The 17,477-nt window shown below is 51.0% G+C and overlaps 2 protein-coding genes across 6 annotated transcripts in view; one reads left to right on the top strand and one right to left on the bottom strand.

Moving 5' to 3' along the window:
* Positions 1-6,957, top strand: part of NR2F6 (nuclear receptor subfamily 2 group F member 6) — a 28,370-nt gene extending 21,413 nt beyond the window's left edge. Inside the window, exons 3-4 of the mRNA XM_083484053.1 lie at positions 1,069-1,593; positions 6,371-6,957. Of these exons, the coding sequence (XP_083340179.1) occupies positions 1,069-1,593; positions 6,371-6,645 (800 nt within the window). The 3' untranslated portion in view covers positions 6,646-6,957. The remainder of the gene's footprint in view (positions 1-1,068; positions 1,594-6,370) is intronic.
* Positions 6,958-8,283: 1,326 nt separating this feature from the next.
* LOC310697349 (occludin-like) overlaps positions 8,284-17,477 on the bottom strand; it is a 29,550-nt gene continuing 20,356 nt past the window's right edge. For 3 of the 5 annotated variants that reach the window (XM_083483934.1, XM_083483933.1, XM_083483935.1), the window contains 4 exons: positions 16,411-16,620; positions 14,212-14,383; positions 12,995-13,036; positions 12,116-12,314 (listed from right to left, as the gene is read on the bottom strand). In XM_083483934.1, the coding sequence (XP_083340060.1) occupies positions 12,213-12,314; positions 12,995-13,036; positions 14,212-14,383; positions 16,411-16,620 (526 nt within the window). In that variant the 3' untranslated portion in view covers positions 12,116-12,212. Of the gene's footprint in view, positions 10,553-11,308; positions 12,315-12,994; positions 13,037-14,211; positions 14,384-16,410; positions 16,621-17,477 lie in introns of those variants that run through there. The other 2 variants (XR_014521009.1, XR_014521010.1) reach the window with 2 other exon arrangements.

Here is a 17,477-nt window from a genome sequence, read left to right as displayed (position 1 = left end):
GCTGTAGTACAACAACACCTGGGGACCCTCAGCTTGAGAACCGCTGCCCTAGATCCTTTTCACAGGTATTGCTAGTAAGCCAGGTGTCCCCCAATCCTATACAGTGGTACCTCGGGTTACATACGCTTCAGGTTACAGAGTGGTGGTGGGTTAGTGGAGTCTGTAACCTGAAGCTTATGTAACCTGAGGTACCACTGTAGTTGTTTATCTCTTTGACATCTGATGGGAGGGCGTTATACAGGAAGGGCGCCACTACCGAGAAGGCCCTCTGCTTGGTTCCCTGTAACTTGGCTTCTTGCATCGAGGGAACCGCCAGAAGGCCCTCGGAGCTGGACCTCAGTGTCTGGGTAGAACGATGGGGGTGGAGACGCTCCTTCAGGTATACTGGACCGAGGCCGTTTAGGGCTTTAAAGGTCAGCACCAACACTTTGAATTGTGCTCGGAAATGTACTGGGAGCCAATGTGGTCTCGGCGGTCGCCCCCAGTCACCAGTCTAGCTGCCACATTCTGGATTAATTGCAGTTTCCGGGTCACCTTCAAAGGTAGCCCCACGTAGAGCGCATTGCAGTAGTCCAAGCAGGAGATAACTAGAGCATGCACCACTCTGGTGAGACAGTCCGGGGGCAGGGAGGGTCTCATCCTGCGTACCAGATGGAGCTGGTAAACAGCCGCCCTGGACACAGAACTGATCTGCGCCTCCATGGACAGCTGTGAGTCCAGAATGACTCCCAGGCTGCGCACCTGGTCCTTCAGGGGCACAGTTACCCCATTCAGGACCAGGGAGTCCTCCACACCTGCCCGCCTCCTGTCCCCCAGAAACAGTACTTCTGTTTTGTCAGGATTCAACCTCAATCTGTTAGCTGCCATCCATCCTCCAACCACCTCCAGACACTCTCACAGGACCTTCACCACCTTCACTGGTTCTGATTTAAAAGAGAGGTAGATTAGCTGTAGTTTCCGGGTCACCTTCCAAGGTAGCCCCACGTAGAGCGCATTGCAGTAGGCGGGAGATAACCAGAGCATGCACCACTCTGGCTTTAACCAGCTCTCTCTGCTTGCTTCCCTCAGCCGTCCAGAGGGGCCGAATCCCTCCCACCCACTCCAGCGCCAGCCCCAACGCCCTGCCCAGCGGCGAGTACTACAACGGCCAGCCCGTCTCGGAGCTGATTTCGCAGCTCCTCCGCGCCGAGCCCTACCCCACCGCGCGCTTCAGCTCCCAGTACGCCCAGCAAGGCAGCGTGATGGGCATCGATAACATCTGCGAGTTGGCGGCGCGACTCCTCTTCAGCACGGTGGAGTGGGCGCGAAACATCCCCTTCTTCCCCGACCTGCCCGTCTCGGACCAGGTGGCGCTGCTGAGGCTCAGCTGGAGCGAGCTCTTCGTCCTCAACGCCGCTCAGTCTGCTCTGCCGCTGCACATGGCGCCGCTGCTGGCTGCCGCCGGATTCCACGCGGCTCCCATGTCGGCCGACCGCGTGGTCTCCTTCATGGACCAGATCCGCATCTTCCAGGACCAGGTGGAGAAGCTCAACCGGCTGCAGGTGGACCTGGCGGAGTACAGCTGCCTCAAAGCCATCGCCCTCTTCACCCCAGGTGAGCACACCGGCCGGAGCCATTCCCGGCTGTATTGAGGCGGCTCGAGCGAGTGAGCCAAGCCGCGTGTTTGGCTGTTGCAGAATTGCTCCCTGAATTTGGAGGTTTTTCTCTCTCTGGATGAAAATGCTTTGTTGAAGTAAATCAAAATGGCATAAAATCACAGAATTACTAAGAAGCAGAGCAGTAACAACAACAACAGTTTTATTGTATAGCATTATTATTATATAATAATTATCATCATCTAACTATTTTCACAATTGTGCAATTAGTTATAAGTATTAGGTAATTATAATATAATATAATATAATATAATATAATATAATAGTTGTTTAAGATATTATTTGATTATTTCTTTACAACATTTAAATGAACTTTTCAATTTTTGGAAATTCTTTTAAACCTCAAAACAAATCTCTCATATCCTTTGACTTCCATTCCGTGGAGTTCTTTCCTTTCCTCATTAAGCTGCTATATGACTTACATTTTACCCATTAGATACATTAATTCTAAAGGATTAACCTACCAATTCTCTCATCTGCTGCTATACTTCAAATCCTACATACGTTTTCATATAACCATGATATTTTTGGTTCTCAAACAGCTTAGTCCCTGAACAAATTGGCTCCCAAACGCCGCAAACCCGGAAGTGAGTGTTCTGGTTTGCGGCGTTTTACAGAAGCCGAACGTCCGATGTGGCGTCTTGCTTGTAGTGCAGCCAATCGGAAGCCACGCCTTGGTTTTCAAACGGTTTTGGGAGTCTAACGGATTCCTGGAACCGGTTAAGTTTGAAAACCAAGGTACCACTATATTCCACAAAATATTTCCAAAGACTCCTTATTTCCAAAAAGGACCAGAGGAGGTGGTCTAATTATAATTATAATTATAATTATTTATACCCCACCCATCTGGCTGTGTTGCCCCAGCCACTCTGGGCAGCTCCCAGCACATCTGGAAAAAACAACAACAACAAAATTTATTATTTATACCCTGCCCATCTGGCTGGGTTTCCCCAGCCACTCTGGGCGGCTTCCAACAGGATATTAAAATACAATAACCTATTAAACATTAAAAATGGGACGCGGGTGGCGCTGTGGGTTAAACCACAGAGCCTAGGGCTTGCCGATCAGAAGGATGGCGGTTCAAATCCCCGCGACGGGGTGAGCTCCCGTTGCTCAGTCCCTGCTCCTGCCAACCTAGCAGTTCAAAAGCATGTCAAAGCGCAAGTAGATAAATAGGTACTGTTCTGGCGGGAAGGTAAACGGCGTTTCCGTGCGCTGCTCTGGTTCGCCAGAAGCGGCTTAGTCATGCTGGCCACATGACTGGCTGTACGCCGTCTCCCTTGGCCAATAAAGTGAGATGAGCGAGATGAGCGCCACAACCCCAGAGTCGGCCATGACTGGACCTAATGGTCAGGGGTCCCTTTACCTTTACCTTTTATTAAACATTAAAAGCTTCCCTAAACAGGGCTGCCTTCAGATGTCTTATAAAAGTTTTGTCACTCTTTGATCTCCTTGATGGGAGAGCATTCCACAGGGGAGGTGCCACTGAAGGAGAAAATAAAACAATGAGACCACGAATGAACTATTAGTAATAAATTATTATTACTGTTATTGGATATAAATTATACGACTTTCTGTAGACCTCCGAAGGCAGCCCTGCATCACGAAGCTTTTAATGTGTGACCATAGAATCATAAGAGTTGGAAGGGACCCCGACGGTCATCTAGCCCAACCCGCCCGCAGTGCAGGAATCTTGCGCCCAACGTGGGTCTCGAACCCACAACCCTGAGAATAACAATCTCAGCGACCGGTGTTTTGAGGTGTTCTTGATTGGAAGGCACCCAGAGCGACTGGGGTCATGGTCAGTTTGCTCCCTGCAGCTCTGCTTTTGCAAAGCTTTTTGCTTCGCCGGCTCCCTGGCTTTGGCAAAATCCCGGTGCTTAGATGACTGTTGCGGAAGCTGCAAGGACGCTGAGGAGCAACGGGACCCTCTGCCGGCCACAGAGCTTGTGATTCATGCTTGCTCTTTGCCATTTCTTGTCTGTGAGTGGCGCGCATAGAGGCAGTGCCACCTTGTGGCAAGGCAGTGTGCAAGTCTGCATGCCCAGTGGCAGTCTATTTGGGTTCCTAAGGGTAATTGTGGTGTTGTTGTTGAGTCATTTAGTCGTGTCCGACTCTTCGTGACCCCCTGGACTAGAGCACGCCAGGCCCTCCTGTCTTCCACTGCCTCCCGCAGTTTGGTCAAACTCATGCTGGCAGCTTCGAGAACACTGTCCCACCATCTCGTCCTCTGTCGTCCCCTTCTCCTTGTGCCCTCCATCTTTCCCAACATCAGGGTCTTTTCCAGGGAATCTTCTAATGAGGTGGCCAAAGTCTTGGAGTCTCAGCTTCAGGATCTGTCCTTCCAGTGAGCACTCAGGGCTGATTTCCTTCAGAATGGAGAGGTTTGATCGTCTTGCAGTCCATGGGACTCTCAAGAGTCTCCTCCTGCACCAGAATTCAAAAGCATCCATTCTTCGGCAATCAGCCTTCTTTATGGTCCAGCTCTCACTTCCATACATCACTACTGGGGAAACCATAGCTTGAACTATATGGACCTTTGTTGGCAAGGTGATGTCTCTGCTTTTAAAGATGCTGTTCTGCTTTTTAAGATGCTGTGGGTAATTGCATACTGTGCAAAAAGGATTCCAGATTAAATGGGCTGCTCTCTTCAGCTTGATCCGGCAGCCAGCCTCTTCTGGTATCTTTGTGGAACCTCCACGTCCAGAGGCAGTTTATCTCGGTTCCTAGTTTCTCAGGGGTATTTAGCCACTGTGAGGACAGGATCATAGAATTGTTGTGTTGGAAGGGACCCGAGGGTCATCTATCTCAACCCCCGGCAACGTAGGGCTTGAACCCGCCACCATGAGAGAGTCTCTACTGTCGGCACTTATCAGTAGTAGAGACGTGTCTCTATCCCCCCCTCACACTTTGACTTAAAAAAAAATAATAATCATTTTTTCTATTCAAAGAACAACCACAAACAACACATACAACAAAAACCTTCCTGCACTAATAACACAATTTAACAATTCAGATTTGAATACTGATATACCTATGACTACACCTTTTTAACAATATTTCTCCACTTCTCAACCCCCTACTTCCCACCACTGTCCACCTTATCGCTTAAATATTCCTTCCAGATTTCTTCATATTTATCCATTCGTAATTTGCGTCGACATGCAGTTCGTTCGTATGTAGCTAGTCCGTATCATCAACCAATGTGCTCAATGGAATCTTTTTGTGGCTCTTCCAATTCATCAAAACAAGTTTTTTTGCTTCAAATATGGCACGGTACATCCATTATTATTTTTTGACCCCTTGTAATCTCCCACATTTCCGGAATATAATTTAGAATTAAATTCAGTTCGCCTACATAACAATCTCTTCTTATTACTCTTGCTATAAATGTCCTCACCTTGCACCAAATGACCTTATCATCCGGCAATTCATCATCATATGTACCAAGTTCGCACTTTTACTCCCACATTTCCAGCAGTCGTCTGCACTTGTTATTTTCCTCTGGTATAGTTTTTGCTGGAGATCAGTGGACTCTGAATATTATTTTCTGCAGAATAAGTCTCAGTCTTAAATCCACAGAGGCTATTTCTGTTGATATTATACTTGACTCCCATATATCGTTTGTTATCTGTGCCCCTAACTCTTCACTCCATTTTTGTCTATCATATTCTAAATCAGATTTCTTCCTGTTGGTCACACTTTGGCTTGATCCAGCAGCCAGGCCTGTTCTTGTGGAGCCTCCAGGTCTACAGGCAGTCTATCTGCGTTCCTCGGTTCTCAGGGTTATTTGGGGACAGGATAGGGCTCTCTCAAACACTAAGGAGGATGGATGGCGGCTAACAGATTGAGGTTGAATCCTGACAAGACAGAAGTACTGTTTTTGGGGGACAGGGGGCGGGCAGCTGTGGGGGACTCCCTGGTCCTGAAAGTGGTAACTGTGCCCCTGAAGGACCAGGTGCGCAGCCTGGGAGTCATTTTGGACTCACAGCTGTCCATGGAGCCGCAGGTCAATTCTGTGTCCAGGGCGGCTGTCTACCAACTCCATCTGGTACGCAGGATGAGACCCTACCTGCCCGCAGACTGTCAGGCCAGAGTGGTGCATGCTCTAGTTATCTCTTGCTTGGACTACTGCAACGCGCTCTACATGGGGCTACCTTTGAAGGTGACCTGGAAACTACAACTAATCCAGAATGCAGCAGCTAGACTGGTGACTGGGAGTGGCCGCCAAGACCACATAACACCGGTCTTGAAAGACCTACATTGGCTCCCAGTACGTTTCCGAGCACAATTCAAAGTGTTGGTGCTGACCTTTGAAGCCCAAAACGGCCTCAGCCCAGTATACCTGAAGGAGCGTCTCCACCTCCATCGTTCTGCCTGGACACAGAGGTCCAGCGCCGAGGGCCTTCTGGCGGTTCCCTCATTGTGAGAAGCAAAGCTACAGGGAACCAGGCAGAGGGTCTTCTTGGTAGTGGCGCCCGCCCTGTGGAATGCCCTCCCACCAGATATCAAAGAGATAAACAACTACCTGACATTCAGAAGACATCTCAAGGCAGCCCTGTTCAGGGAAGTTTTTAATGTGTGACATTTTAGTGTGTTTTTGGTCTCTGTGGAAGCCGCCCAGAGTGGCTGGGGAAACCCAGCCAGAGGGGCGGGGTACAAATAATAAATTATTATTATTATTATTATTATTATAACCGTCTCCTCTGTTTCAGACGCCTGCGGCCTCTCGGACCCGGCGCACGTGGAGAGCCTGCAGGAGAAGGCGCAGGTGGCGCTGACGGAGTACGTCCGCTCGCAGTACCCCTCGCAGCCCCAGCGCTTCGGCAGACTCTTGCTGCGCCTCCCTGCGCTGCGGGCCGTCCCCGCCTCCCTCATCTCGCAGCTCTTCTTCATGAGACTGGTGGGCAAGACCCCCATTGAGACCCTCATCAGGGACATGCTCCTCTCGGGAAGCACCTTCAACTGGCCCTACGGGACGGGGCAGTGAGGAGACGACGAGCGCATGGAGTTGCCGGGACCTGCCTTCCCGCCCCACATCTGCCCTGCCCGTTCCCGCGGCCGCCGCACCGACAGCCTGGATGTCAGCCGGCACCACCCGATTCCCCCGGATCGAGGCGGCGAACTCTGTGCAATTTTTTTTCCGTTTCGGGGGGTGGGGTGGGGGGCCACCCTCCCTGCTGTGACTGCCTCTACCCCCCACCACCCCAGTGCCAAGAGAGGGGCAGGGCGGGCGTCCGTTGGGAAGGTCTCCTTTTCCGTTCCATTGTGGGCGCGGGAAATGTAGCATCTTTGGTTCTGTTTTCCTGGTTTCGTTTTGTTTATCCACTCCGGCTTCGAGCAGACGGACAGTTCCCCCGGAGGCCTTGCTGGGGGGCTTATGCCCCCCAACTTCCTTGATACTTGGGCCTCAAGAGAGGGGGGAGCCTGACCTCTCTCCCAACCTCCCCTCTCACCCCCATTTCTCTCGATCTGCCTTCTGCCGCATGATGCCCCTCCCTAGATGGTGTGGGACACCCCACCCCCCAGCCAGTGTGGCCAAGGGGTCTGGGGTGACGGGGAGCCCCAAAGCAGCCGTGAACCGTGACCGAGGTGGATTGGGTCCCCAGTGCAGATTTGCAAGCCTTTTTGCTTGGAAGTAAGCCAGATTTCCGCTTACTTCAAAGCGGGGAGGTATTTTGAGAGAGAAAACTCTTTTTTGCAATGGGGTGAGGTGTGGGGGCGCGTTAGTTTGGGGTGCACCGAACGTGCAAACTTCCCAGACGTCTGGGTGCAACCCTGCGTGGAACAAAGGCAAATAGGAGAATTTCCTTTCCCGCAAGCAGAGAGCGCCCCTAGGCGCGTGCAGAAAGCCCCCAGGTCCAGCCCCTGGCATGTTCACCTTAATGACCTTTGGGGGGGCAGAAGACCCAGGCAGTTGCTCCCCCAGGTTACGTGGACTCAGTAAAATTTCCCGTGCTCCTATTTGGATCGGCCTGCAATTCAGACACCTGAGGACCAGAGTATTGATTCACTGCCAGTAACACCAGGCCTAGAATCTTGCATTACTGTCCGGGTACTGCCAGCCTTCCAGGGTGGGGGCACAGCTCAGTGATGGAGCACCCCCTCTGCACCCTGAATTTTACATTAGGGGCAAAGACCAAAACTCAGAAAGACCCAGGGGTCTCAAATGGGGTGTGTGCTGTGAGCCGCCTCTTCTCAGGGGCTCCCGGTCAGAGCGTAAAACACCAGGCTGGATAAACAAGCTGCTTGGACAACATTTGGACAACAAACCTGGAGGTTCTCGTCCACCACAAACACGAGACACATTTTGACATGCTCAGCACCGCTGCCCCCTTACTTGTGATGGAAACTGCCTGCCCCACTTCTTCCGTCCGCAGTGGGGGAAATCCGCCTCGGCTGGGGGGTGCTCCCTCCATGTTTGTTGAAGATGCTATGCAAAAATAGTTTTGAGCTGCATGCAATTTGAAATATACTGACGACTTTGAAAAAACAGCGATCTCCCTCTTTTCGCAACGGGATTCCGGCTTCCTTTGCTGGTCGGATCAGTTTCGACTGAGACACTAAAAAACGAAAACACCCCCCCCCCCGCTGCTATTTTTCTCATGGATCATTCTTTTTCCTCCAGCCTGCAGACCTGCTCTAAGGATCTCCGCTTGGCTTGTGTGTCCTCTCAGTGTCGCCCGTATGAATTGCCCTCAAACCCATTTTCCGGATGGGGAAAACTGAGGCCAGAGGACTATTTCCCCCCTGCATTCTACAAGTCCATGGGAGTGATGTGCCTCTAACTCAGGTCTCCCAGATCCAAAGTACCGGTTGTAATCTATGCAATCTATCCCCAAATTCTGCATCAAGGAAATTCAGATTCTGCGCTTGGAATAAAATTATGTTGTTTTTTTAAAAAAAAAATGGTGAAAATCAGATGTGCTTTTTTTAATCTCAGTTGTATGATGTGAGGTTCCTGAAGAACGTCCCGGGTCAGGAAGGACACAGGTGAGGTGTAAAGAAATTTGCTTTTTTTCATAGAATTGTAGGGTTGGCAGGGAACCAAAGGGCAATCTAGTCCAACCCCAGAATTGCAGCTGACCCGAGCAGAGCTAGGCCCGTCCAGGCTGGGTGTATTGAATCTGCCACCTGACCCACACTGGCCAATCCCGTGCCCCCGAGCATCAGAGGTAGACTGCGCTTCAAACTGGAGGCTCCATTGAACTACCATGGCTTAGAGCTGCTGCTATATAGCTCCTCTTAGTCTTCAAGCCCTGTTTGAAAGCAAAGTTCATAAGAGGAAGTTTTGCCAGGGGCTCCATGCAGAAATTGCCTGGTCCGAACTCCGAAGAGGGTGGGCAGAGAACCGCTGCCTGCCTGTGTTCAGTTGTGAGTCAGCCCTTAGCCCAGAACCATGAGGTCTATAAACTTAATGGTCTCTTTTGAGAAAAAGGCCAGAGCATGGGCTCTGGGTAGCAGAAAGTTTCCAGGTCCCCCCCTCCCCCAGTTCCTTTAATCCCAGGTTTATTCTCTGTCTGAAACGGGCAGTAAGTGGACCCAATTTAAAACTAAAAACTATGCACTTTGAGGTCTCTCTGATTTCCGTGGGAGTTTGGGTACCGCTCTTAATTAAAAGCCATAGAGAGAGAAATGTCCCCCCAAAGTTTCGATTCAGTGGGGCCATGTCCGGCATCTGTGGCTAGTGGTCCCGAGTTCAAGGTCTCTTGGACACAAATCCTACTCATTAATTCTTCTTCCCCCTCCCCGTTCGTGGAAGTCGGATTTGGGTGTCCGGATGGATGGAGAGGGTGACTTGTGCCAACCAAAATGTCGAAAAGAGGGGAAGGAACGGCTGGCGGGTTTGATTCTGTTGCAGACGCCTCCTTTTCTGATTTGATGCACAGCCAATGAAACAATAAATATTGTTTTTCTTAGGAAAAAAAAAAAGAAGGCACTGGTTGGCTTGTGTTTATTGGAGCGGAAAGGGGTGGGGAGAAGTGGTGTCATTGTTTTAAGACGATGCAGCACAGGTAAAGTCCTTCCTGCGGCACAAAGTTAAACTGTGGAAGGTCCTGCCACAGGAAGCAGGCTAGAAGGCTTTAAAAGAGGACTGGACAAATTCACAGAGGAGAAAGCTATTTGGAGACAGTGAATCTTCTGAACAACCAGCGCTCCCATGTACTAAGTTTAATCCAGAGAAAGCCGACATCTTTCGGGAATCCTCTGTCATCGCAGGGTGAGGGGTTGGTCTGGATGACCCCCAGGGGGCCCTTTCAGCTCTGCAATTTTATCTCAAATGGCTACAAAACACACCTGGATCTCCACAGCCAGCATTCCCCACTTTTATTAAAGGAACTATTAAAAACTCACACATACACACAACTGGTTACCCCCCTCCCCAGCCCCTCTGAAACCCCCAGCTGCCCCACACTCAAATCGATATACCCCCCAAACATGCATAAATGGGGTCGTATATTTACAATACTGAATGAGTCAGTAAATGGGCCGCTGGACGGTTTGTTTTGAACCTACATCAATGGGAGTGAATATTCGGGAGTCTGCCGCCTGATAGCTGGGGGGTGTCTCTCTGTTTTGGGATCGTACGCCCCCCCCCCCCATTCACACTTTGACTTCTCCGTATTTTTACTCTTGTGTGTGCCAATTAATTCCCCCGGGGTCTGAGAGTTTTTCTCGCCGTTCGCTGCCCTGCCTTGCCAAAACCTGATCTTCCCCTGCGGAGTTGAAACTTGGCTAAGCAAAGCCCCTCTCTGGATTTCCTGTGCATGTGAAATCGCGACGCCACTCGGCGTTTTCGGACATGCGTCAAGAACGTCCCGTTCCCCCCAAAAAGTTTTATCAGCAGGTATATTGGTGTGCGGAAGGGACGCGGGCAGAGTTGTCCACAACTGGACCTAATGGTCAGGGGTCCCTTTACCTTTTACACTGACTGGCAGAAGCAAGGGTCTTACTCCAGGCCTGCTGGGAAACGTTTTGCATGAAAAGCATGTGTTCCGACTTGGAGCCACAACCCTTTCCCATCGCCCACGTATTCAGAGTAGACCCACTGAAATCAATGGTCCTACGTCGGCCATGCCCATCCCTTTCACAAAGGAGGCAGAGCTGGACGCAACCCTGAACCTGTGCTCTTTAAAAAGCACTGTACAAAATTACTGCGCAGAACGCAGCCCAGGAGTGAAGATGGAGGCTCACCGATCTCCCATGCCTGGCTTATCAATTGATAAGAGCATGGGTTCATGGGTTCGAGCCCTATGTTGGGCATTGCTGCGGGTTGGACTAGATGACCCTAGGGGTCCCTTCCTGCTCAACATTAGCTGAATCTTGAATCAGCTCCCACCCACCCCAAACGATAGGATTTCATGCCATTGTGTGCGTTGCACTTCCCTGAGGGGCAAAGGAGTTAAACAGCAGCCAAGAATAATTCTTAAACTTTTCGCCAGTGTTTCTGCCGCGTTTTCATCTAATTTGTTCTCCCTTCCCAAGTGAAGCCGGTGTGCTGATAAACCCATCACCCGTCTTTCTTAGGAAATTCCCAAACATCTTGGCAGTTTCATCATTATCTCCGCACACCAATATAAAGGTAAAGGGACCCCTGACCATTAGATCCAGTCGCGGACAACTCTGGGGTTGCGGCGCTCATCTCGCTTTACTGGCCGAGGGAGCCGGCGTACAGCTTCCGGGTCATGTGGCCAGAATGACTAAGCCGCTTCTGGCGAACCAGAGCAGCACATGGAGATGCCGTTTACCTTCCCGCCGGAGTGGTACCTATTTATCTACTTGCATTTTGACGTGCTTTCGAACGGCTAGGTTGGCAGGAGAAGGGACCGAGCGATGGGAGCTCACTCTGTCGCAGGGATTCAAACCACCAACCTTCTGATCGGCAAGTCCCAGGCTCCGCGGTTTAACCCACAGGGCTGCCCACGTCCCTTGCCAGTCAGTGTAGGCTACACTAAACTAGATGGGATGTAGTAGCTTGGCTCATGATAAGGTAGCTCCCACAAGAAACTCGCTTGCTTTTATAGGAAGGGCTACCTCTTATGTTACAGAGCACCCACTTCGTATGCAGAGGGTCCGGGTTCAATTCCTGGCATACCCAGGCACCTGCCTAAACGCCTGGAGAGCTGCTGCCAGTCAGAATAGGCAATACTAAACTAGATGTACTCCCATGGCCTGACTTGGGGTGGGGGTGGGAAGGCAGTGCCCAATGTTCCTTGGGCTTAGCTGGGTACATCCCATGATTTTTTAAAAATCTCTTTGGCACCCAAAATAAGAAAGTGCTCTATCTAAATGAAGATTTGTAAGTTCTGTCTCTTCTATTTCCTGGCTTTTTTCTCCATGCATGTCCAGAGTTCCAGGGTCCCAAGAAAACAGAGTTGTTTTTTTAAAAAATGGTTTTGCAAAATTGGCACGGGAATGGATAAAAGAGGTCATCTTGACATATGTAGAGCTCGGAAGAAAGCATCCCTGCTTGTCTTGTTTCGGGGGTCAAATTCTGCAGAAAACGGGAGCATTGATCTGCCCCCCGCAGCTGCCTGCTTCGTCCCCCTGTCCAGGTTACGCCCGACTCTTGTCGTAGTCGCTGACCATCCGCTTGATGTGGAAGAGCTTGTTCCGCAGAGACTTGCTGTCCATTTTCTTGCTCTGGTAGTCGGGGGTCTGCGGCGTGAATTAGCGAGGAAAACGCGTTAGGAAACAAAACACAATTCGCAGTGTTCTCGCTCGGGGCGCAGATTAAAATATATTTCTCAACCCAGCTTTTCACAGAATGGTAGAGTTGGAAGAGACCTTCCTAGTGTCATAGTGTTGTAGAGTTGGAAGGGACCCCAAGGGTCATCTAGTCCAACCCCCTGAGATGCAGGAATCTCAGCTAAAGATAAAACCAAATTCCAGGAGGCCACCAACTTGGGTGGATTCAGTTTCACAGGAGTATTTGGCCACTGTGGGTGTTGGCCTATTGTGGGTGCTGAATCCAGCAGCCTTCTGACGTTCTAACGGAACCTCCAGGTCCCGGTGCAGTCTACCTGGATTCCTAGGTTCTTTGGGGTATTTGGCCACCGTGAGGACAAAAACAAAGGCTGTGTCTTTCCCCCACATCCCAGTGCTCCTTTAGTGCACAAGGGGCCTGTGGGTATTTAGGGGCCACACACATATCTGCATTTGGCCCTAAGAAGCGTAGATCAGGAGTGGTGAAGCCACTGTCCTCCTGGTATTGCTGGCCTCCACCTCCACCACTCTGCCATCGTCGCTGACCATTGGGCATGCTGGCCGCTCCAACATGCAGAGGCTACAGCTCTTTCCCCGACCCCTTTTGGGAGGCAGGAAAACGTGTCACTTACGCGCTTCAGGTCCTTCAGCCGGTTGTATTCTTCAGCCACCCCCTGCGGGAGAAAGATGTCAAAGTCAGGAGAGTCCTGTATGTGGAACCTCCCTGTTCATGAGCAGTCTATCTCAGGGCATCCCTCGTAATGCACTCTCGGTCCCTCTCTGTTTTCACCCTCCTAAGTTCAGCTCTCCACATTTCCACGTCAGTCTGCAATCATTATTATTCTAAAGCAGGCACAGGCAAACGCGGCCCTCCAGATGTTTTGGGACTACAATTCCCATCATCCCTGACCACTGGTCCTGTTAGCTAGGGATGATGGGAGTTGTAGTCCCAAAATATCGAGTTTGCCTATGCCTGTTCTAAAAGAAGCCCTGGTGGGAAGGTGTCGGGTTCCAGTATCCCTGGTAGAACACGAGACTTAATCTCAGAGTTGTGGGTTCAAGCCCCGCGTTGGGCATTAAGATTCCTGCATTGCAGGGGGTTAGACTGGATGACCCTTGGGGTCCCTTTTAGCTCTACGATTCCTCCCACTCCACACATTTCTGCAAAGCAATTGCACCCAACAGACCCTGTTTCGCAAGGCAACCTGCCCCTGTAGAATCCACCTTTGCCGTTTTCACGAATATACAAATTTATTCCTTGTCTGCATTTACCATATTTTTTGCTCTATAAGACTCCCTTTTTCCCTCCTAAAAAGTAAGGGGGAATGTCTGTGCGTCTTATGGAGCGAATGCAGGCTGCGCAGCTATCCCAGAAGCCAGAACAACAAGAGGGATTGCTGCTTTCACTGTGCAGCGATCCCTCTTGCTGTTCTGGCTTCTGAGATTGAGAATATTTTTTTTCTTGTTTTCCTCCTCCAAAAACGAGGTGCGTCTTGTGGTCTGGTGCGTCTTATGGAGCGAGAAATACGGTATATCCCTACCTTTTCTGTCTCCGCAGAACTGAGTGCTTGCCCATATTACCTTTCCTGACAGTAAGAGCTGTTCGGCAGTGGGATTTGCTGCCAAGGAGTGTGGTGGAGTCTCCTTCTTTGGAGGTCTTTAAGCAGAGGCTTGACAACCATATGTCAGGAGTGCTCTGATGGGGTTTCCTGCTTGGCAGGGGGTTGGACTCGATGGCCCTTGTGGTCTCTTCCAACTCTAGGATTCTATGATTCTATGATTCTTCCTTATTTCTACCCACAATCCTTTGCTCCGGGTGCTTGGGGGGACGGGTGACGGGACAACCTACCTGGTACTGCAGGCTATCTTCGGGCAGATGGTCCAGCTGTTTGCTCAGCTGGTTGATCTGGTCATTGATGGCGTCCATCTCAGCGCACAGCACCTTGTACCGCTTGAGGTCGGCGTCAAACTCTTGCTTGTAGTCCTGGCGGACGCCGTCCGACGTGATTGGCGGATACAGGCTATGGGGAACAGAAGAGAAACCCACATTTTGTGGTGGGGTTGGTGAGGAATGCCTTGCTTTGAAAACGTACACATGGCTCTATTGTGGTGTGGCGACCCTTTGGGAAGAGCAAAGTGTTTGCCAGCACAGAGGAAAACTTTAATTTAGTGCAGGGGTCAGCAAACGTTTTCAGCAGGGGGCCGGTCCACTGTCCCTCAGACCTTGTGAGGGGCCGGACTATATTCTGAAGGGGGGGGGGGGAAGGAACGAATTCCTATGCCCCGCAAATAACCCAGAGATGCATTTTAAATAAAAGCACACATTCTACTCATGTAAGAACACACTGATTCCGGGACCATCGGCGGGCCGGATTGAGAAGGCAATTGGGCCGGATCCAGCCCCCTTAGTTTGCCTACCCATGATTCAGTGCCTTCCTTCCCTTGATGGGGGCACACCATTACTAATTTTATTATTTGCCCCAGACACTCTGGGCAGCGTCCAACACATATAAAAACATCAAGAATCCAGCTTTATAAACTTCTCTAGAAGGCCTCAGGCTCAATCCCCAGTGGTAGGGCTGGCAGCTGCTTCCAGTTAGCATAGACAATATTGAGCTGGTTGGACCTGTACTCTAACAGCTTCCTATGATCATTTGAAGAGCAGAAAGTCCTCAGCACATCATGGCTAGTACCTGTAACATCACCAACCCAAACTTTTCTCACCCACCTTGATCTCCAGAGCAATTTTGTCACTGGTGGAAAAGGGGGCGAAGGTGTGCAATGAACAACCGTTCATATAACCGGTGAGGGTAATAATAATAATAATAATAATAATAATAATAATAATAATAATAATAATACCCCGCCCATCTGGCTGGGTTTCCCCAGCCACTCCGGGCGGCTTACAGCATAACCTAAAAACATAATAAAAACAGCAAACATAAAAAACCTCCTGATACAGGGCTGCCTTCAGAAGTCTTCTAAAGGTTGTGTGGTCACTCATCTCCTTGACATCTGACAGGAGGGCATTCCTCAGGGCGGGCGCCACCACCGAGAAGGCCCTCTGTCTGGTTCCCTGTAGCTTCACTTCTGCCAGTGTAGGAACCACCAGAAGGTGCTCAAAGACAGACCCGAGGTAGAGATGCTCCTTCAGGTATACAGGGCCGAAACTGTTTAGGGCAGGGGTTGGCAAACTACGGTCCGGGGGCCGGATGCGGCCCCCCAGGCTTGCAAATCCAGCCCGCGGGCCCTGCTGCCTGCTCAGTCAGTCCCCACGCCCTGCCGATGCCTCACCGTGCAGGGACTGACTTTCGTGACGCTGGCATGGCATCTGGGCGGGCAGTGATGCTGCTGCAGCTTTTGATTGGCTGCATGAAGTTCCTGCAGCCAATTTGAAGCTGCGACGTTTGGATTTGCACTCAGGGGAAGCGCCGGTGCGGTGCAGAGCGGAGGCGGTGCGTGGAGCATCCAAAGTGGAGGGGATGATCGTTGCAAAAAGATTTGTGTGGCGCTTGCACGGAGCTGGCGATTACGCAGAGACTTTGCCACAATATTGTTGTGACCACTGCATGGTGCACCCTTACCCAGGAGTTGTTGCGCTCTGGTGGGATGTGATGTCAACTTAACTTTTACGCAGAGGGCAGGCCCGTTGGAATGAACAGACCCGGGTTAGGCCTGGTCACTCATGTCAACGGGTCTACCCTTGAGTAAAAAAATAGGGGAGCAACTTTCGCGTAAATACGCATTTTAAAAAAGCTACAGTCCGGCCCCCAACAGTGTTTGAGGGACAGTGAACCGGCTCCCTGTGTAAAAAGTTTGAGGACCCCTGGATTAGGGCTTCAAAAGTCAGCACCAACACTTTGAATTGTGCCTGCAAATGTACTGGGCGGAAACATCACTTGCAGTCAACAATGACTTGGAACGGAAGTCTAGAGGCAGGTGAATTTTGGCGTCGTGCTGGGTGCTGCTGGAATTCGGAAGCCCCAAACCCACCCCTGGGTGCCACACCCTTTCAGAACCGCTGAAGCAAATAGATATTGCAGCTCACCTCTTCCAGTCGTCCTGGTCCCGCTCGTCTCCGGACTCCACGGCCGTGGTGTAGTCGGTCTCGTACTGCGATTCCTCGAGTTCGGGGTTCCTCCTCCGCCTCCGCCCTTTGCGGCCGGAGGGCTTGCTGGCGCTCTCCCGGGCGTTCCCTTCCAGCGTGCTGGAGCTGAAAGTCCAGGCGGGGTTGGCGGTCTGCGTGTAGGAAGGCGGGCTGGAGAGGAGACCCCGAAGTTACACATGAGAAAAGCTGGAGTCAGCTGGGAAACGGCAGCTGCCCTCTGGGGACTCATAGGGCAGGAGGAAGGGAGCTCGACAGCAGGGGGCGCCAGCGCTTATGACAGGCTTGTTAGCAATTTCACTCCTTCGAGGCTGTATTTTGTGATTAGTAGAAATCACACGGTCTTTCTGAGAGGAAGCGTGAGAACTGGATATTGTCCTATCTGTATGTATTATGTGATGTACTTTCACTTTTGCCTGTTCTCTCTTGGAGCTGGATGAGAGAGCACCATGATTCCGTTTCTGTGTAATACAGTGGTACCTCGGGTACAGACGCTTCAGGTTACAGACTCCGCTAACCCAGAAATAGTACCTTGGATTAAGAACTTTGCTTCAGGATGAGGACAGAAATCGCGCGGCAGCGGCGCAGTGGCAGCGGGAGGCCCCATTAGCTAAAGTGGTGCTTCAGGTTAAGAACAGTTTCAGGTTAAGAACGGACCTCCAGAACGAATTAAGTTCTTACCCCGAGGTACCACTGTATAGTGTAAATAAAGAGTAGTTTAGAAACGGTGACTGCCCTTTCGGGACTCATCCTTTGGGGACGTGGGTGGCGCTGTGAGTTAAACCACAGAACCTAGGGCTTGCCGATCAGGAAGTCGGCGGTTCGAATCCCTGCGACGGGGTGAGCTCCCGTTGCTCGGTCCCAGCTCCTGCCAACCTAGCAGTTCGAAAGCACGTCAAAGTGCAAGTAGATAAATAGGTACCGCTCCGGCGGGAAGGTAAATGGCGTTTCCGTGCGCTGCTCTGGTTCGCCAGAAGCGGCTTAGTCATGCTGGCCACATGACCCAGAAG

Source organism: Podarcis liolepis (genome assembly GCF_965112155.1).
Source record: "Podarcis liolepis genome assembly, chromosome: 18".
Classification (NCBI taxonomy): domain Eukaryota; kingdom Metazoa; phylum Chordata; class Lepidosauria; order Squamata; family Lacertidae; genus Podarcis; species Podarcis liolepis.
Note: the sequence above shows the minus strand (reverse complement) of the source record. Positions and strands in the feature narration are given on the sequence as shown.